This window comes from Furipterus horrens, unplaced genomic scaffold (assembly GCF_987537825.1).
Source record: "Furipterus horrens unplaced genomic scaffold, mFurHor1.1.pri manual_scaffold_6, whole genome shotgun sequence".
Taxonomy (NCBI): domain Eukaryota; kingdom Metazoa; phylum Chordata; class Mammalia; order Chiroptera; family Furipteridae; genus Furipterus; species Furipterus horrens.
In genome coordinates this window covers 72,253,381-72,274,830 of record NW_028327176.1, presented here as the reverse complement: position 1 = coordinate 72,274,830, position 21,450 = coordinate 72,253,381, and the positions used below count along the sequence as shown (strand labels likewise).

Below are 21,450 nucleotides of genomic sequence, written 5' to 3'. Positions count from 1 at the left end.
AGTTCCCCAGAAAGAGTGTCCAGTACAATGTATGTCCTGTGGTTATCAACAGAGAATCCTGAGGTACCTTAACCTGTGATTTTTCACCACATTAACTTTTTCTATCAATTATTAATGTTTTATCTTTTTAGCAACAGAAATTTCAAGGAAATTCAACAAAGAAAATCAAATCCAAAAAATTGGATCACCTTAAAGGTCAGAAGGTTATTGCAAGATGTGATGAAAATGGCTTCTATTTTCCAGGTAGCTATATTATCATGTAATATTTCTTTGTTAAACAATATGTTATTGGGGACCAGAGGATCTCAAACTGTGCTTTCCCTAGAACACTGACATTTCATAGCTTTACTAGGATATTCCACTTCTAAAATGAAATGATGGGGCTTCACCATCATTTTGTGTGGGAGAAGAATAGCCAGGAAATATATTTACTTTAATTTCTCATTTGTTTATTTATTTTTAATCTCTCGCTTGTTTATTAAAAGGTTTTTGCTACACATATACTATATTCCATGTACGTAATATTCCTAAAGTGTTAGTCTAATGTAGTGAGCAACAGATGGAAATTCTTGTCTTCATGGAGATTGCATTCTAGTGAGGGAGACAGATAAGCAACCAAATAAATATGTAGTGTATTAGATACAGTGCCGTATAGAGAGAAAAAGCAAGCCACGAAGGGGGTTGAAGGTGTCAAGGTGAAAGTTGCAATTCTAAATATGGTGGTTCATGCAGTTTCCAGGGAAGGTGACACAGCAGTGAGGACTTAAAGGAGGAGGGGCAGGCCATGAGGTTATCTGGAAGAGAGTTCTAAGCAGAGGGAATAGCAGCACGAAGTCCTGAGGCCAGAGTGCACATGGCACATAGCAGGAAGAGGCCAGTGTGGCTGGACCTCAGAGGTTTGCCCAAGAGTTTCTGGGGCACATAATCCTAGAGGAATCAGCTAGGTGAAGTTCAAATGAGAGCTTTGTGGATGGTGGAAATAACATGGATGAAGATTTATAGGGAAGAAAAATATTTCACATCTGGAGAAATAAAATAGGTTATGGCTGGAACTAGAATGCAAAGGATGGGTAAAAAATAATGAGGCTCTTCAGAGGTAAACACAGGGCCATTTATTAGAGGTCATGTTAAGAAGTGTGGATTTTATTGGGGAGCCACATAGTAAAGCACGGAGAAAACACAATCACACTTGAAGTTTTAAAAAAAGGGTGCTCCCCCTGCTGTGTGAAGAGTGGATAAGGAGTGGATTAGGATGTCACTCTGTCCCTGACTTGAGCCATAAGGAGATAATGACACCTACCAGAGGTGGTAGTGCGCACAGAGAGGTAAGGAAGTATGTCTGGGACATGATGGATTGTAGGTACACTACTTTTGTGTTGCTGTCTCAAAATCTCTGTCTCTAGACAGATTTCCTCTTTAGACTCAGAATTAGAAGAAGAATTCTTTGTTATGTTTAATTAAGTCTTTTTTAAGTGGGAAATACGCTTCAGCCGGAGTTTTGGTTTCCAGTGGGCATGCGTGTAGAACTGACAACTAGACATTTTCTTTGAAATTTGATAAATGTGCTTTGGAGTAGATTGGATGAATGTATAAGTATGGGTCTGAGCATTCGAGATGAGCTCACAGGCTAAGGCATGAAACCCTTCTTTGCAAGCACAGGGCTAGCCCTGCTTGGTCTTCTGAATTTGAGCCCTGGAGAGGGGTCCAAGGTGAATTTGGCAGTTGAATGAAAATGCTAAAAAGGACTGGATTCCAAATGGCTAGATTAAGGGTTTGGGATCAGTTTACTGGCCAGGGTCCTGGAGAAAAGTAAATTGGCCCAAAGTTTTCCTCAGCACCATCTCTGTGGTTAAAAATTAAAAATTGCTGAAGATCTACTGCTGCCAGTCTGGGGAAGCAGAGGAAATGTCTCTTCCTCCTTGCCTTTCAGCACCCTGATAAGCCAGGTTTTCAGCTTTTCACGTCCATTCTGAACAATGTGGTTATTTGTTAACTAGAAGTGCTAACTGTTCCAGGGTGGCAGCAAAAACCAGCTAGCTCTGGTCCTCACCCTTTTTTCTGTACATTTTAAGTAAGCTGTGGGATGTGCGTCAATCTTGTTACCTTTTCATTTACCTAATACTGGTGGTGGGAGTTCATATTTCCTTTCCACTTCCACAATCTAACAACATTTAATATCTAAGCATTGATTTTCAATATTTTTAAGCACTATATATCGAAGGGGATATAGGTAAACTAAATAAATAGGGAAACCAGATGGTAGGAAGTGTCCAGGAAAAGGATATTGGTTTCTAAGAACAACATGCCCCATCAGGACAGTTGCTAGTGACTTGGGTGAGTAAGCTTGTGTGCGGTCCCCGGACACCCAGCTCAGCGGTGCCCAGACCAGAGCACTGCATCTCCCTGCCCAGGGACAGTCCACCCTAGTGGACTATCTGGTGGGGAAATCGAGGGGACACACTGATCTGGACAGGCCAAGTGCTATAATTCAGCACAGTCAACAGCATGGGGCCAGCCCAAGAGAACAGACATTACTGGTCTTCACATTTTATTTTAACTTTGATTCCTTCCAGGGGTTGTGAAGAAGTGCCTAAGCCCCACCCACGCACTGGTGGGCTTCTGGTACGGAGACACCAAGGTCGTGCCCATCTCCTTCATCACGCCTGTGGGGGGCGCCATGCCCTGCCCGCTGCTCCAGGTACCTGCTCCAGCACCTGTCCCCAGTCCCTTTTCAGCATTCCCAGTGCTCTGAGGATGGTGCGACCACTGTTGGGCCCTTTGCTGAGCTCTGGTTGGGCTCCTGCAGAGGGGATGCCCTAGAACAGGAAAAGCAATGACCTCTATTCCTATGACCCCTTGCCTGGAGATTTCTTTGCTCATGGCCCTGACCTGCTAACACTTTACAGATCATAGATGGTCAGGAAAGGGAGTTGCTGTAGCTGCTACTGCTCTTGAAACTTGAACTGCAAACAAATATATTAGAATAGATTTAAAACAAGGACAGAGGTCATGCTTTCCTTGAAACCAAGGCCAGAAAGTAAAGGAGAAGCCCTCCAGAAGTCCACTGCTGTGGTTTCTCGGACAGTGTGAGCCAGGAGGAAAAGCACTGCGTGCACTCAGAGGATGTCACCTGGTTGTCCCCACCTCCCAGTGCACTTTCTCCTCACAAATGCCCAGCGGCCTCTGTGTGTCCCTTCCCAAGGTGTCCTTTCTGCTGGAAGCTCTCTCTATAACTCTTACCCACGGAGTCCAACTGTGAGCTTAGAGCCAATGTTCAACAAACCTGCTCCTTTCCTGTGTCTGCATGACAGACCCTTAGGTACACGAAGACAATGTTGATATCTCTCTTTGGTCTTCATGCGAAACACTCCAGGTTCCTTCCACCAGTCTTAGTAGGGTATGTTTCCAGACTCTTCACCATCTTGCTGGCTGTCCCTGCGACCCTAGATGGGTGAAAAAGTCCTACTCTGTACAATGTAGCTTCCCCAAACGGATCACTATATTCCAGGTGTGGCCCAATGAGTACAAAGAATTTTAGAACTATTGATTTTTTCTGAGAAAAAATGGCGTATATGAAATTTAGAATCATGCGATATTATATTAATTATATTAATTATATTAATATTATCTAAGATCTGTAAGCAAAATGTATGTTATGAAATATGATCTCATCTATAGGTTGGAGATTATGTATTTGCCAAAATTGTGATCCCCAAGGGATTTGACTTCTATGTCCCAGCCATTGTCATAGCAGTTCCAAATCAGGATGTGGCCGAAGATAAACTCTACACAGTTTTGAAGTGTAACAACCGGAGAGTAAGTAGAACTGCATTTAGAAAAGGACTGTGTCACAAGGCAGGAAGTGGCTTCTCTACCGCTGCCTTTTTTGTGGGCCACACCTAGCTCTTTCCTGGCACTGCCAGGTGTCTTGAAGAAATTATTTTCCTAACTATATCTATTCTCCCTGTGGTCTGGATTCTGTCTGCTCTGTGACATAAATCTGCCCTTACTAAAATAGCTGTGCCCCCATCCCCACCTCCCACTCCTCCATTTAATGGTCTTCTTAGCTCCCATTCTGTCCTCACGGCTGGGAACACACTTGGCTTCCTCAGGGTCCTTCCCATTCTTCCAGCTCCACTGTCTCTTGCTTTCCTGCTGCTGCTCAGAAAGCCCTTGCCTTATGCTCCCCTGACACTCCGCCCAATGGATTTTTCCTAAAAGTTTTAGAAAAAATTGTTATCAGTTTATAAATCTGATGATGTCACTTGCCTGCCTGATGTCCCCTCCCCCACAATATACTTCCCATCAACCTCAAAAAAAGAAGTGCAGCTTCAGGAATGTAAAGTGCAGCATAGGGAATGTAGTCGATAACACTGTAATAACTATGTGTGGTGCTGGCTGTGTACTTGAAATATTGGGGGACCTCTTTGTAAAGTATATGATTGTCTAACCACTATGCTGTACATCTGAAATTAATATAAAATAATACTGAATGTAAATTATAATTGCAAATTTTAAAAAGAAGAAGAGAAAAGCAAAAGCATAGTTTGATGCCAGCACATTTTGGGCCAGCCCCGTGAGCTTAGCTCCCAGCCCCACGGACGGCTGCTTCCCGAGCCCAGTGGCCTTTCCTAAGGCCCTGGCTGTAACTTCCCATCTTTTCTCCATGGACGCTCCTGGCACTTGAAAGGTTCTGCCTAGTTGTGACTTCCTGCTGAGGCCCTCAGAGTTCCCTGCACACTGTCCTGTGCCTTCCCTGCACTGGCTTCCTCACCAGCCTCCCAGCTCCTTAACTGCAAGACTGTGGCCTAGTCGCCTTTGCACCATGACACAGCCCTGATGAGAGAGCGCTCTCACCATTCAACTGCTTTCTAACTTATTTGCATAAGTGATGTTTCTAATGGAAATAACTTTGGATGGACTACTTAATCTGTCTGGAAAATACATTGGTGAGCTAAGGAGCAAATAAAATCATAGTGACTAACTTTATTAGGCATCTAGTATGTGCCCCAGGTACTAATCCAAGTGCTTTACCCATAGTGAACAACTGAGTGTTCAGAACATGTGAAGTGGGAACTGCCATTACCTCCATTTTCAGATAAGGAAAGTGAAGCAGAGAGGTTCAGTCTCACAGAGTAGAGCAGGCATGTGAGCCCAGGCAGTCTGGCTCCATGATCTGCACCCTAAACCTCCGTGGCTGACTGCCTACTCTACGGAATAAAAATATTATTGACTGTGGTATGAAGATATTTGCCAGGGAGAAGAGATGAAGCAATTGACTCAGCTTCTCTGGATAAGAGACTTAGAGCCCAGAAAGGACGTTGGATTTACCCACAGGGCAGTCAGGCCCTGGAAACCAGAGTGGCGTGGTCAGGGTGGGGGTGGGGAGGAATGGACACTGTAAACAGTTCTGATGGAGATGCTGGGAGACTCATGAGGCTGCAGGTGGGGCATTCATCAGAGGGTGGTGGTGATAGTTTATAAGTCCAGGGAAAAGATGGCCAAGGCCAAAATAAAGATAGGACAGCAGTTACATAAACAATGTGTGTGTGTGCACCCACCACATCTTATGTAAATAGACTTGGCAAATGATCCAGGATATGGAGAAATGACAGCGAGGACTCAACAATGACTTTTATTCAGCATATAATTGTCAAGCTGGGCTCTGTATTTAAACTGCACTCTTAAGTATCACTCTGGATAGGATAATGGCTAGTAGCTATTATAATGGGTTGAGCTAGAATAAAATTACATCTGACTTGTGGGTATGTCTGATTTAAATTGAGTTAGCTCTTTGGTATTATTACAGGAATTTTGCCCTCGGAGTGCACTTATAAAGATCAGCCAAAACAAGTATGCTCTCTCTTGCTCTCATATAAAGTCACCCCCAATTCAAGAGGACTCAAAAGTGTAAGTGGACCCAACTTTTTACTCCCTGAGTTTTATTTATATCTTTGCACCTTTAATCAGTTTCTGAGTTGAGATTAATGATCTCTAAGTACTTGGGGAGAAAAGCAGAGGTGGGGAACTTCCTGCTTAAAATGTAGTTCTATGATTATTCTTCCTTCAATGTCACACCTTATATCTCCTGGTTATTTGTCTATCTGATTCTAATCTCAGATTCAACATGATTTTACCAACCTTTCAGAAAAGCATTCTTTCTGTCATGAATATGAAGGAATTTATTCCCCTTTTATTTGTAAGGATTCAAGGCCTTCTAATGAAGTCTATAAAGCAAAGGTTATATGAGGTTGCAATTGGGGCCACTCACTCATCTGCCTGTCCCCATGGGGGCGAGAGTGAGGTGCGGGCCCTGGCTTGTCTGTACCCAGGTACGTGTGTGTGTGGGGGGGGTGTTCCAGGGGCTACAGAATGGTAAATACATTTTCCTCTGAGCCAGGACTACTTCTTAAAGCTGGAAAAGTTGGTTAAAGTAGTCAACAAGAATAAGCTGAAGCCTGGAAAACAGGCAAAAACCCAAGTCCATGGGGTCAACTAGAGGCATCAAGGTCAGAGTCAGAGCCATGACCTTGGAGGTGAAGGTGGGTTTTTGAGCAAGGGCTGGGAAAAGGGATCCAGGCTTTTCCCTCCACCTTCACTTGGAGTTTGCAAGTCACGTTTGTGTGTCAACCTTCATTCTCCCAAAGGTCTCACCTTGTACTTCATAAACCATAGGACATTCTCTCCTCCACTTCTTATTCCCGCATCTGGGCTTTTGGAAAGTTGTATCCTTTTGTCCTCTCATCCAAAGCTGATCTATCCACCAGCCTTCAGAGATGCATCCCTGCGGCCCAGGTTCTTGCACCATCAGCCATCCCTGGATTCTTCTCTCTTCTCTCCTTAGCTCCTCTCCACTGATTCCTTCACCTCAGTGAAAACCCAAGTTTGCCTCCCCTGTTTACACAGGTGCATGCACCCATGCATGCATACAATAGACCTCCCTTGGTTTTGCAGAGTGATCACTACCAAACATAAGTGCAGTCTGAGCTCTGATGTCTCTACTCTTTTGCCTCCTGTTTGCTCCCTAACCTCTGGTATCATCTCCTTCACCACCTTCACAAAAACTGTTTCCAAGTGGCCACCCAGGACCTTTCCCACACTCTCATCAAAGGTCTCTGTTTCCACTGACTGTGCTTCCTTTCTTGGTTGCATCTGATGGTCAACCACCCCCCACCCCTTCTCTAAATACCCCATCCTAATGCTCCTCCTCCCTCAGGATTTTCTCCCTGCCTGTTGGCTCCCACACCTGCTGCTTCCATGGCTACCTTTGCACTGAGAGCCTCTTAGCTCCCTCTCCAGCCCAGGTTGCTGCCATTCCCTTGCATCCTGGGATGGGCTGTTGTGATGCGCAGCCTTGATAATGCTGGAGAGGGCTTTGGAACTAAGACCTGGGTTTTTTCCAGCCCCACCCTCAGTTGTGTGCCCCTGGGCAGGTTGCCTATGTCTGAGTTTGTTCTTCATTGTCAGGTTAGGGTGGTGTAAAGACTGGGGATAATCATGGCCAGGCCTGGCATAAAGCAGGGGCTTGGCACATGATGGGAATCAGAGTATTTCCAGCCATCCACCTGTGCATGCAGAATCTCAAACTCCACACACCTAAAACTGAAGTCATAGTGGATCTTCACAAACCCAGTGCTCCTTTCTTCACCTTCCCTGTCTCAGTTCACATTCCACCCCCAGTCAGCATCATCCAAGCAGAAATCTGGTGATTGTCTTGGGCATCTTCTTGTCCTTCACATCCCATGTCCATTGGTTTCCAGGTTATATTGACCCTGACTTGCAAATGTTTCTCAGCTCTGCTGGACCCAGGCTGCCTTAGGTCACGTGCTCCCATTTCCTGAGCGCCCTGCCTCCTGCCTTGTCCTGCTGTCCTAGCCATGTCCCATGAGGCCCAAGGAGAGGAAGCTTCCTCCTGCACAAATCTGTGTGACCCAGCCCCCACTTCAACATATCTCATAGTGCCCTCTGTGCCCTTCCAACTCTGGCTTAGCCTGCTGTTGGGGGACCCAGGCCTGCCTCTCTAGCCTCACTTCTCCCTGGCCACCCCCAACCAACTCCCAAAACACCTCTACACACTGACTATACTAAACTGCTGATAGCTTTTCCCCCACACCAACGCTTTTTAAGGTTCTGTGTCTTGGCATAGGCTAAGTCCTCCCTGGAGTGCTGTCCTTTGCCCTTGGCCTCCTAGGAAGTCCAGTATTGAACCCTGAGCATCACCACCACTCTGCTGTGTTCTGGATTGCCAGCTCTCCTGCTAATGGGGGCCCCTCTGCATCCTGGAGAGGTTTCCTTACAGGAATCTTCCCTTGTGTGGGGTCTGCACTTTCATGACCATCACTCCTATTGGGCATGAGTCCCTGAAAGCAGGGACCACCTTCTCCTCCTTCCAAATCCTGGCTGCCAGGATCCTGCTCAGAGGATGTGCCCAATGACTATTTGAAGAATGAACCAATGAACAAACAAATCCTAGTGGATGCCAATCAGCACACCTCCAGGAGTACATAGTTTCATAGAGGATCCTTCCATAAGATATGACTATTGAAAGGACACACTACAACCCTTCACTCTTTTTTTCTAGATGAGTATATTTTCCTTTAAAATAATAGCATATTTTTGTTACTCTCAAAATCCTACTCAAATAGTATGATATCCAAATTATAGTACATTATAAAAGAATATGATTAACCATTTTCACGAAATTCAATATTGTCAATTACTATTTTAGAATTAAATTTTAATTCTTTCTATTTTGAGAAATGCCTTTAAGTGTGCTACCCCGGGCCTTACTTAAAGCTCTTGGCTGCTATTTACCCTAGGTTCTAGTGCTTTATAGAGCAGAAGTGTTGGTTGATTCCCTAGTCTCCCCATTGTAATGCCCACTGTTTTTGCTCTAGCCGCCTCTCTGCTAGCAAGAGACTGAACTTCATTCTCCTAATCTGAGGTCACATCCAATCCACTAATCTGTCTCTGTTTCTATAATCAGGACAGGCATATGTGAGTACACAAAATAAAGGTGGAGGTCTTGCTTTGTTTCTACATGGATTTCCTTTTGTTAGGTTGTTTCTCATCAGGAGCTCTTCCCCACTTTATCAATGTACCATCTCCCTTTGGTCATTCTCATTTGGCATCTCCCTTTATGCCAAATGAGAACATTAAGTTTTTAAATCCTCATGTTTTCTTCAGGGCTATCAAAGAAATGTACTATAAGTTTCAATGTGAACAGGACATCATTTGACTAAACTTAATTTTATAATATTGAATCCACTATAACCATCTGTTTCGGTTGGTAAGAGAAGAGGTACATGGCGCCAAACAGCAAGTTGGACTGGGGTGCCAGACATCCAGCGGTCAACCCTTTGCCCTCTTTTTCTTTCCTCTTGGGGCCTTCAGTTCGGGACAACTGAGAGTACTTTTTACAGTCCTCTCTACTGGTTCCTAACTCATGATGGTGCACAGTGAAGTCAGGAAGTAAGTATTTGAAGCGAAAAGGGTTCAAAATTAATTGAATATGACCAGAGCTGATGCAAATTTTCATTTTCAACTCAAAATTTGACATTTGATTTTGATGATTTTTGAAGATATTTTAGCAAGTTTGGCTTGCAAAATATGTTTATCCATTTGGCTATGTTCTTCGTTCTTGATTAGTTAAAGGAGATAATTTTACTATTGTTGTATTTGCAATGTGACATTGCATGAAGCTGTTATGGATTTTCTCTTTCCTTTGTCAAATGACAGTTGCACTCTCTGATGGCACAGCTGAGAGAGAAGTGTGTATCTGATGGAGGAAAATGACTGCCTTCCCTTTCCTTCAGTACCTTTTATGGCATCAGTGAGATCTGTTCTGAGTGAAAAGATAAATTAACCTGCCTGTAACTCTCTCCATTTAGAGAGCACCCATGTAATTTCGCCCATGTCACCTTCTTGATAACTCCAAGAGGCCAAGGGACCAGGAGGAATTTTCCCCCATTTGGCATGGACTCACAGCCCCAAGTTCTTCCCTGACCACCCAGCTCACATCAGAAGGCTGTGACCTTGGCTGCTGCAGGGGAGGTGTGCCTGTTGGGTCTGATGCTCTGGCTTTTGGTTGAGTAGAGATACTCAACCACCCACAGGCTAGGAACCAAGTGCTGCTCCAGGCAGGGCACATCTGTCAGAGCTGAACTGAATTCCTGTAGCTGGTGTCATGTGACTGAACATCCCTCCCAGCAGAGTTGGAATTCATCCTCCCTTCATTCTTTTTTTTTAAGTATATTTTATTGATTATATTGTTACAGTAGTTCCAATTCTTTCCCCCTTTGCTCCCATCTGCCCAGCATGCCCGCGCCCCCAGCAATCCCACCCCCCTTAGTTCATGTCCATGGGTCATGCATGTAAGTTCCCCAGCTTCACCCTTTCCTATATTAGTCTTTTTTAAAAATAATTAATTAATTTTTTATAACATTAAAAAATAAGAATTCCCTCCTCTCAGACTTAAGACCCTTTATGGTGAGGGAAGGCTGCGCTTTCTAGCTCCCAAGACCCGTGTGTAGTTTGGACTAATTGCAGACAGAACATCTCAGTTAACATCTGGACACTGGCAGGAGTTGAGCCTTGGCACTGCTGGATCAGAGAAGATCATCTGGGAGCGACCTGTTTGGTGAAGATAGAGGAGGAAAAAGGGACGAGATGGGATTTCTGACTGGGTTGGCTTCCAGAGCTGCAGCTGGAAGTACACAAAGGCTTTTTGGTGACCACAGGCTTCCCCAGAGAGGAATCTGGAGGAGAGCAGGGCTGTGCTCACTGGCAGAGCCAGCAGTGGGCCAGGTGGCATCTGGCTCTGAGAGGCAAGAAACAGCGTACTGCTGTGTATGTAAGAATGCGTTTTTCCTTTTTCTTTTTCCCTTGTAGTCTGCGGAGAGGGGAGGATAGGTTAGGGGTGGGACGAGATTCTTGAGGAGCACAGGCGCAGAAGTGCACTTGCCCACTCCCCAACCCCCGCCCCCTGGGTCGTGCGAGTGCGCACAGGGAGGTGCCCCCATTCGCTGACCCAGGCACGCAACCAACTCGCTGGCCGCCATGTCCAGGTGCCCCTCAGGCCCACCCCAACAGGCATAAAATCAACACACCAGCGGACAGGCACAGACGCCCACCTCCAACATGCTCAGGTGCCTGTGGCCCCGCCCCAACGGGCGCAAAATCAACCCGCTGGGCACACAGGCTGTGGTGCGCAGGCACCCCTGGCCCACCCCAATAGGCGCCACACCAATGTGCAGGCCACTTTCCCAGGCGCTACTCGCTCACACCCAAGTGGGCGCAAGAACAGAGGGCGGCCAGAGCTCACAGACACCCACCTCCACTGTGCACAGGTGTCTGGGGCTCCGCCCCAGGGGGCGAAAACCAACTCCCCGGGCATGGCTCAGCAGGCATGAAGTTAGTACGCACACACGCACAAGCAACCCAGCTGGCTCCAACAGGTGCCAAATGAATGCACTGGCCACCGCGCTCGGGTGTTACCTGGGTGCACGGGCGCAAGGCTAGTGCACCCAATGCTGCATGTAGGTGCACACCGCTGCCGCACGCCCAGGAACCTCTGGCCCGCCTCAATAGGCACCAAACCAATGCACCAGCCACTGGGCTCAGGTACCACCCAGGCATGCCCCAGTGGGCATGAAACCAATGCACCACCCACCCCAATAGGCCCACAACAAACCCGCCCACTGGCGAGTAGAAGCCTCCCCCTCTGCTGGAACAAGAGAGCAACCAGTCTGCCTTGGACCCACCCGCCCTGGTGCACAACAGGTCAACCCGCCCCCAGCCTTCACGAGGGAAGGCACTCGCCTCTGGCTGAGGACAAAGGACAGTGAAATGAACTAGAGGCACTTTGTAATAAGTTTTGGGTGCTGGCCCTTGAGAAAGAGCTGGGAGAGCAGCGAACTTGGTCTCAGTACAGAAACATCCCAAGTGCTACGGGAGAAATCACTTAGGCAGACTGGTCGCATCCAAGTGGCATCAACTGGAGACAGCAGCTCAACAACTATATACAAGAAATTCACACCATAAAGGCAGAAAAATCAGATCAATCTAAGAAGCAGAAACAAGACCAGTGCCCAAAATGGGGAGGCGGAATAACACCCTACCAAACAGAAACAACACTCCACCAAAAAGAAAGGAGGAATTCCCAGAAGGAAGGATAGATGACATAGAAGCGAGCAAGCTATCTCACATGGAATTCAAAACAATAGTAATGAGGAAGCTCAATGAACTCGATGAACTAAAGAAAATTATAATGATCTCCAGGGGAGCTATAAAGAGCTCTGGGGAAGCTATAAGGAGCTTACTGAAAACTACACTAGCATAAAAAAAGACATAGAAACTATCAACAAGAACCAGGAAGAAATGAAGAAGTCAATCTCTGAACTGAAAAACACAGTAGAATCAATCAAAAGCAGGCTAAATGAAGCAGAGGACCAGATCAGTGAGTTAGAGGACAATGTAGAAAAAAATTCCCAAACAATACAACAAAATGAAAAAAGGCTGAAACAGAGTGAAGAGGCTTTAAGAGAACTGCAGGACAACATGACACAAAACAATATTTGAATCATTGGGATAAAGGAAGGAGAAGAAGAAAAACAAGGGATAGAAACCCTGATTGAAAAAGTCATGATAGAAAATTTTCCTAACTTGATGAGAGGAAAAAGTCATGTAAGTCCGGGAAGCACAGAGGGTTCCAAAGAAAATGAATCCAAAAAGGCCTACTCCAAGGCACATCATAATTAAAATGGCAATATTCAAAGACAAAGAGAGAATCCTAAAAGCAGCAAGAGAAAAACAGCAAATAACATACAAGGGAGCTCTGATAAGGCTATCAACTGATTTCTCAACAGAAACACTACACGCCAGAAGGGAGTGGCAAAAAATATTCCAAGCAATGAAAAACAAAGGCCTATGACCAAGAATACTTTACCCAGCAAGGCTCTCCTTCAAAATGGAAGGTGAAATCAGGAGTTTCCCAGACAAAGGAAGACTAAAAGAATACATCTCCACCAAACCAGCTTTGCAAGAGATGGTAAAGGCAATGCTGTAAGAAAAAGAGAGAGGGAGAGGAACACAGGAACAAAAGGAAATGAATAAATACCTGTCAATAATATCCTTAAATGTAAATGGATTAAATGCTCCAATCAAAAGACATAGGGTAGCAGATTGGATACGAAAACATAACCCACATATATGCTGTCTACAAGATACACACCTCAAAACAAAAGATCTACACAGACTGAAAGCGAAGGGATGGAAAAAAGTATTCCAAGCAAATGGACATGAAAAAAAAAGCTGGGGTAGCAATACTTATATCAGACAAAGCAGATTTCACAGCAAAGGCCATAAAAGAGACAAAGAAGCACATTTTATAATACATAAGGGAACAATCCATCAAGAAGATATAACCCTCATAAATATATATGCACCAACATAGGTGCACCAAAATATATAAGGAAAATATTGGAAGACTACAAAAAATATATCAACAGCAACACACTCATAGTAGAGGACCTTAACACCCCATTGTCAACAATGGACAGATATTCGAAGCAAAGAAACACCAAGGATATTGAGGCATTGAACAACACCCTAGAAAAAAAGAACTTAATTGATATATATAGAACTTTTCACCCCGGAGAAGCAAAATATACATTGATTTCAAATGCACATGGGACATTTTCAAAGATAGACCACATGGTAGGACACAAAACAAGTCTCGGCAAATTCAAGAAAATTGAAATTATATCAAGCATCTTTTCAGATCACAATGCCCTCAAACTAGAAATCAACTTCAAGGAAAAAACTCAAAAACATTCAAACTCATGGAGAATGAATAACATGCTATTAAATAATGAATGGGTTGACAATGACATCAAGGAAGATTTGTTCTGGAAACAAATTATAATGAACACACAACAGCCTATACATGCAGACAATGGAGCAAGGCTTGGGCATATTTCCTCTGAGAAGATTCACTTTAGGGGGAGTTCTAAGTGTGATCTCAGGAAACCCAAATAGGACTAATTATTTTCTCTGTGCTCCAGAAAAATCACTGGACATCTGAATGAGGTTGTTTGGCACTGAGATCTTTAAGGCAAGGATTTCTCCTTGATGTGTGATTGTAATGGCATGATGCTGGGGACATGGCTGGGCATGAGTCCACAGGAGGGGAGGTCCTCTCCCAGGGCTCTGATGTGGATTGTTTGGGTCTGTGGTCAGCTCTCAATTCCTGTTACACAAAATATCAGCCTCTTGTTATCTTTCTTTGAGTTGTTCAGTAATTTTTCATTATGCTATTTGGATTTATGGGTATCTCCCAAAGGAAATTATAATTCCCATATTGTTTAACACTACTCCCTTTTCTCCAGGTGGTGTGACCTCATATTGTCTTACTGACAAAAGTGATATTAAGTCATTGTTTGAAACTACAAGATTGAGCATTGCCTCTGACATTACATGAGATGAATCACTTCCCATAATCTCTCCTTGTCACTACCGATTACTTTTCCCTTAAAAGGAGCTGTGCATCTGAAATCATTCAGCCTCTGTATGTCATTACTTCCTTGGTCCCTTCTGGTCAGTACAGGAGCCCCATTTTTTATGCTGGAGCAAAGCCCTAAAAAACAAGCACTCAGCAATAAAGCCTGTCTGTGAGTGTCCTACTTTGTGAAGGACAAATGCTATGGCCTATTTTCAGAAAGTGTGCTGTGGTACCTTAGTATTGGGCACAAGAGAATACAGAGAACCAGAGATTCTTTAACCCTCAGGGCCAGTGGTAGCAATTTGAATGGCAACATCCTTTTCTTAGTCTTTCCATGTCCTGCCCCTTCCATTGTTAAAACTCGGGGACCACCTGATCCTCATCAAACTTCTGTTTTAAGACATGTTGCTGGCATAGACACACTTTGGGAAGAATAGAAATGAGGCCTCAGAACCATTGAGAAGATGGGCAAGATGACAATGCTGGACCAAGCAAATGAGATGTATTTTTGGTCCAAGGAGAGCATGGAGCAGGCATCAGCACTTGCCCCAAATCATCCAGCTGCTTCTGAAGAGCCAACAAAGACACTGTGCCCGGCTCCTCCACCACACAGTGTTGGTCTATTTGTCATATTAGTTAACCAAATCTGTGGCCTAAAACAATTAATAGAACACTTGAATTAACTCAGTTTTGGTATCAGATAGGTAGAAAGAAAGCCATTAGTGGAGCCTCCCCAGATGCTGATGGAGAATGTCCATTGGCGGTGAGTCAAGAGCATGGCACCTTCCCCTTTCCACAGAGGCGATTTGGGCCAAAGCGAGTGAGGTGTGTGGGGGTGGTGGCTCAGAGCTGTCACATCCCCCAATAAGGGGACATTTCCTCATGGAATATCTTGAACTTGGTCAACATCAGTCATTCTGGAGAGTATACTAGGGTGGCTGAGCAGCCTCTGCTTGGTTGTAGTAAATGCTTTTCCTTGATCAAAATCCCATTCTGCTTTTTATTTTAATCATGACAGTTTGCATTGCTTTATTCTTATTTCAAAGGTAATGAATGCATAGTTAATATAACTTAGGAATAAAAAAACAAAAAGCAAAGGACTACAAAAACCATCCATAGTCCCACTTTTCAAAAGTAATGACCATTTATATTTTATAGATAGTCTTCTAGTGTTTTCTGTGTTGATTCTTTTTACTCAAAGTAAAAATCTTTGTTTCTCTTTGTCATTGGTGACAGTTGCAAAAAATGTTTTAAATGTGGATAAGTGACAATTCTATTGGAATTCATTTCCTTGGGGCAAATATTAACAGATTGGTGCAAAGACTTTCAGTCATTCATATATATACAGGTATTCCCGTATAGCATGATACTTCTATAACACGGTTTCGCTCTAGCACGGTTAGAGAATTGGGGAAACCCCCTGTATAACACAGCACTTCTATAACATGGTTTCACTCTAAGACGATATGACTGTAGACAATATCCAATAATAGCGGGTAGAAGAAGAAACTGATGAAGCAATTTTGGTGGAAATGACCTCTGGAATGTGCCAAGATAACTTAGGGGGTGATAGCATTGATGAAAACAAAGAAGTTAAAACAGTTTACTCTAAAAAGTATAAAGAAAGGCCTAGACTTAGTTGAACAGTTAGAGTCAAATTTCTAGCACTGAAAGGAGCACAAAGTTTAAGAGAAAATGTCAAAAGTGCTTAGCACTGTATAACAAAATTTATAAAGATCTCTCAGCTAAAAGCAAGCAATCTAAAATAACAGATTTTTTTGCAAAAAGTAGAGCATAGAACTCAAGATAATGCTGAAGAAAGTTCAGAGGATGAGGATATCTTGTCAAAAAGAAAATGCATTCAGTTAATGGAGCTTAGTAGTGATAATGAAGAAAACATTACTTAATTCATATTAATAAGTAATACTTTTGATGAAAATCGCTTTAATAAAGATATTTCTCTTAATTATAAAAATATAACTACATTTTTTTAATTTTTGGAACTTAACCCCCCTTTTTGTACTAGTTCTTCATTTTGTATAACAAAGATTCACATAACACGGCATTTGTTAGGAACCTAACAACCATGTTATATGGGGGTTACCTGTATTCACAATCTTAATAACAAGAATGAAAATGTAACATACATTCTTTTTTGTAACCTTTTCCCTCTTAACAATATATTACTTGCATCTTTGCGTGATAAGGACACATTTTGTTTCATGATCACCTGCTCAGAATGTAATTATTCAAGTGGTCCATAACTTACAATATGTGACCAATCCCCTACTGAGGGCTAGACATGCACTGCTTCTTAGTCTTTCTTGCTCTTCTTCTTGGGTTCCTTCCAAGATAGATCTTTTTCCTGGGGCCCTTCAGGTAGGTAGGCAGTCCTCTCCTCTACCTCACTCTTTGGGCGCTTTCACTATACCTGAAAAACTCTACTTCCTACTCCTCCTTCCTTGTTGCTGTTCTCTCTCAAAAGTTATAAGTCAGAGGCTGAATTGTGATGAATTCTAATCCATGGGACAAAGAGGAGACCTCTGGAAGGGAAATTGTATATATCACCTTAGTCTGCTCTGGAGAGAGGTAGCAATTTGAGGGCTAATTGATGGTAATGTGGTGGATAAGACCTTAGATTTCAAAGAACAAGGCTGGTAATTACAACCTGATAGTGTGATTTCAAGATGAGTCTCTGAGAACCTGGTCTTACAGAACTTACACGTTCACACAGGTGCTGGCCTTACATGTAAAGGTAAATTTTGGTGCTGGCCTCCTGGGAAACACTTTTCCAATACTCTTGCTCAGGACCATTTTTTATTATGGTAAAATATACAAACATAACATAAAATCTACCATTTTAATCATACAGTTCATTATCCATTTTCAGAACTTTCTCATCATCCCAAACTGAAATTCTGTAACCATTGAACACTAACTCCCCATTTCCTCTTCCCCCAAGTCCTTGGCAACCACCACTTTACTTTCTGTCTCTATGAATTTGACTACTCTAGGAAACTCATATAAGTGGAATCACACAGTATTTCTCATTTTGTAACTGCTTATGTCACTTAGCATAATGCCCTTATGGTTCATCGATGTTATATCAAATGCTAGACTTCCTTTTTCAAAAGCTGAGAAACATTCCATTGTATGTGTATAATATATTTCGTTTACCCATTTATCTGCCAATGAACACTTGAGTTGCTTTCACCTTTTGGCTATTGTGAATAATGTAGCTATGCACATGGGTGTACAGAGAGCTGTTTGAATCCCTGCTTTCATTCTTGTGAGTATATAATCAGAAGTGGAATTGCTGGATCATATTGCAGTTCTATTTTTAATATTTCGAGGGACTGCCATATTGTTTTCCACAGCAGCTGTACCATTTTACATTCCCATCAGCAGTACACAAGGATTTCAGTTTCTCCACATACTTGCCATCGTCGTCGGCAGCCGTCCGTCTCGAGAGACGATGGTGTAGCTTCTTAAGAGTCTATCTGCACCGCCGAGAATGGTTGTGCAGTCCGACTCGGGAGTGACACGGTATCTGTCTCCTCCCGTGTTGAATCGACATCTTGCGATGTCGCTGGAGTGTCCTCTCCAGTGAAGCTGAAGCTACAGAGCCTGGGCAGGGTGATATGGAGGGTCTGCTGTTGCCCATGCAGCAGACCCCCCCTCTCTTCGCAGCTGAAGGGTCCAAGGGAAAGACGGAGTCAATACAGCTTGACTTCAGGTGCGCCGCAGGAGTTGCCGGTGTTGACTACAACGTCGAACCGCCTTAGGGACTCCGGCTCCGGATTTTCTGTCGGGGTTTACTCCCTTAGCCTTTCCCCTGAAGAGGTATGCCGCAAGGCAGCGGAGGTTTTTTGGAGTCAGAGTTTTCCTTCTCTGATGTGCCCTGACTGGAAGATCGAACCAGCGACACTTAGCTCGCTTGCCAACACTTGTTAATTTTTGGTTTTGTTTATTTTCATTTTGATAATAGCTATCCTAATGGCTATGAAATCATCAAGCCAATTTTTTAAATCTCTCTTGGAAATTACCTCCAGAATGTTTGAGCCAGTCTTTGATAAGTATAACATGTGGTAAATCTTAATTCTTTGAAGAGGGATTTGATTGATGGAATTTTCCTCTTTAGAAATAACTAAAAATATTTTCCCACTCTGTTAATTTTTCTTGACAATTTCCAGAAGGATCTGAAGCAGCCATCATCAAAGTTATTCAAAATGAAGGCTGGGTGATCAAGGTGGCAGATACTAATTACGGGAACAAAATATGTTTTAACACCAGGCAGCTGGTGTCCTTAACTTACCCTGAAGGCTCCAAAATAGGAAAGTTCCCAAAACTGTTTGCCATGATGGCCAGCTGAAATGAGGTCAAGATGTTCCCAAGATGCCTTCTTTGTAAAACAACATTTCTGGATAAATAAATTGTTAAATATATTTTCTTTGTATTTTTTGTACCCTTTGACCAATATCTCTCCATTTCCCTCACCTTCATCCCCAGCCCCTGGCAACCACCATTCTACTCTGTTTCCATGACTTTGGCTTTTTTAAGTTTTCACATATGAGAGAGATCATACAGTATTTGTCTTTTTCTGGAATATTTCACTTAGCACAATACCCTCAAGTTCCATTCATGTTGTCACAATGGCAAGATTCCCTTTTTTTTTTACTGCTAAATAATATTCCATTATATATAAATATTACATTTTTTTTATCCATTCATCTATTGATGGACACTTAGTTTTTTTCCATTTTCTTGGCTGTTGTGAATAATGCTTCAATGAACATAGGAGAGCAAATATCGCTTCAAGATAGATACCCAGAAGTGGAATTGCTGGATTGCATGGTAGTTCTATTTTTAATTTTTTGAGGATCCTCCATACTGTTTTTCACAGTAGTTGCACCAATTTACATTCCCACCAACAGTGCACAACGGTTTCCTTTTCTTCACATCCTTGCCCACACTTACTATCTCTCAGCTTGGATCTCTCTGTAGACACAACAGTTGTCAAGACCAAGGTAACCCTAATTTCTGTCTCTCCAGGGAGAATGTGGACATGAAGAACTCAACGTTCCCTATTAGGCCAATCAAGGAAACTGGTGCCACAGATTTACGAGAGCTGAGACAGGAGAACCCTAGAAGAAAGAAAAAGAAACCTGCTAAGAGGCTGCCTCTCCAGGAAGTGGTGTCCTCAGACTCAGACGACCCTTCTCATGGCAACAGGTCCCAAGAGTCCTTCCCCAAGAAACACCCCAAGGCCAAGGTAGGAGGGAGACAACACCCTGAAATCTCTCTCAAGAGTAGTGCACTTGAGATTACTCCTAGTTTCTGGGGCAGTTTAGGTCCCAGTACAGCAACAACTCTAATTATCTTTAGTAATGCTGACATCCACTTCCCCAGAGAAGGTCCCAGGCCCGGAGTTTAGGAGTCAGCCAGCCTCGCAATCGTTGCCACACCTCCACCTGAGCAGCCCCGTCTGCACTTCTAGTGCCACCCACAGCAGCAAAGGGCCGATGACCATCGCTGAGAAACCTTAAAGCAATCTAGTAGCAGCTATGTTTAAGTGAGTCAGCATTCCTCCAGGGCTTCCCAGACCTCAGCCCCTTGACACTGTGGACCTAGGCCCTCTGCGAGGTAAGGCCACCCAACCCCACGCCACCCCTGCCATCCCTGTTTGTAACAAAGGTAGACTTTCCTGCCACCCTCCACCTGGATCTCCTACTTCTGTGAGCTTATTGGTTTAGGCTTTTTCATTTTATATCCTATTCTTTTCCCTGTCCTCACAAAACTGTACTCAGTCTTCTGGTAGACTCTCTGCTCCCAGAAATTTAATCTGATGGGTTACTGTTGTAGAATTTTCAAATTTTTTGGAAGTTAATTATAATCCAAGCCTGAAGTCTTGTTTTAAGTTGATTATCTCATATGAATTAGAGATTTTATCATTTAATGTTAGGACTGAAATTAAGACCTAGTAACTTGTATGAAAGCTGTAAGACTAATCATTCCCTATTTTATTGCTTTCTGGATATTTTTACTGAGCCCTCCCTAATTATTTTTGTCTGTAGTCTGTTGTAGGTACCTCTAATTGAACGCGGATCCAGAATAAAAACTCTTACATTGGGAACATTTCAGATCTATTGGATTGTGTGTTACTGCTTTCTTTGAACACATTTTAGCAATAACATATAAAAGTATTCACCCCTATTCATCAATTTCTTAGTAAAATTAGCTTTATTAGTTTCACAAATGAAAAAGCTCATTCAAGTTACTTCTTCTAGTAAATAATAGCTTTGGGGCTAGATAATAATAGGATACAATTATTGATAAGAAAAATATTGGATGCTTTTTGCAAAAGCTAGGGCCCCATTTTAATACTCAAAAAATTCACATCATTAAAAGTGATGCTCACATTTCCAAAAGCTAGGGAATCACCAAGGTTATGTCAAAGGAATTAAAAGAGGAATCCACTTCCAAAAATGTGTAAGAAAATCCTAGAGCTCAGCACCAGGCTAAAAGTAGAATCTAGTGACGAAGGAATTAAGGAGTGAGGAAATGATCCAGAACAAGGCAGGGACTTGTGGGAAGCATTCTGCCACCCAGAACCCAGACTTCTCTCCCAGGCAGGAAGGCTCTGGTGCCCAGGTTTGGTCTGCCCAGTGGAGACAGGTGGAAAAGGAAAGAAACCATTCATCCAGTGGCCATATTTCATTCATGCATGCACGTATTCATGTGAGCCTGCATACCTTCATTAATTACTCAACAAGCGATTGAGTGCAGACAATATGCCAGGTTCCAGAGAGACCTCAGACTTTTGAAAGGTTATCACCTTCTCTCTCTATTCTACCTTTCTTCACCTCCACAGGAGTGCAGGGATAAAGGAGTATGGGACAAATATACATAGTAATAGTTTATTGATGTTACACTACAAAGTATGATATGCT

At 43.2% G+C, this 21,450-nt stretch overlaps 1 protein-coding gene across 1 annotated transcript in view; it reads left to right on the top strand.

Moving 5' to 3' along the window:
- The window catches only part of VWA3B (von Willebrand factor A domain containing 3B), a 176,973-nt gene extending 156,611 nt beyond the window's left edge, over positions 1 to 20,362 (top strand). The window contains exons 23-27 of the mRNA XM_090281768.1: positions 132 to 243; positions 2,574 to 2,698; positions 3,679 to 3,816; positions 5,810 to 5,910; positions 19,553 to 20,362. Coding sequence (XP_090137894.1) covers positions 132 to 243; positions 2,574 to 2,698; positions 3,679 to 3,816; positions 5,810 to 5,910; positions 19,553 to 19,934 — 858 coding nt within the window. The 3' untranslated portion in view covers positions 19,935 to 20,362. The remainder of the gene's footprint in view (positions 1 to 131; positions 244 to 2,573; positions 2,699 to 3,678; positions 3,817 to 5,809; positions 5,911 to 19,552) is intronic.
- Positions 20,363 to 21,450: the final 1,088 nt, after the last annotated feature.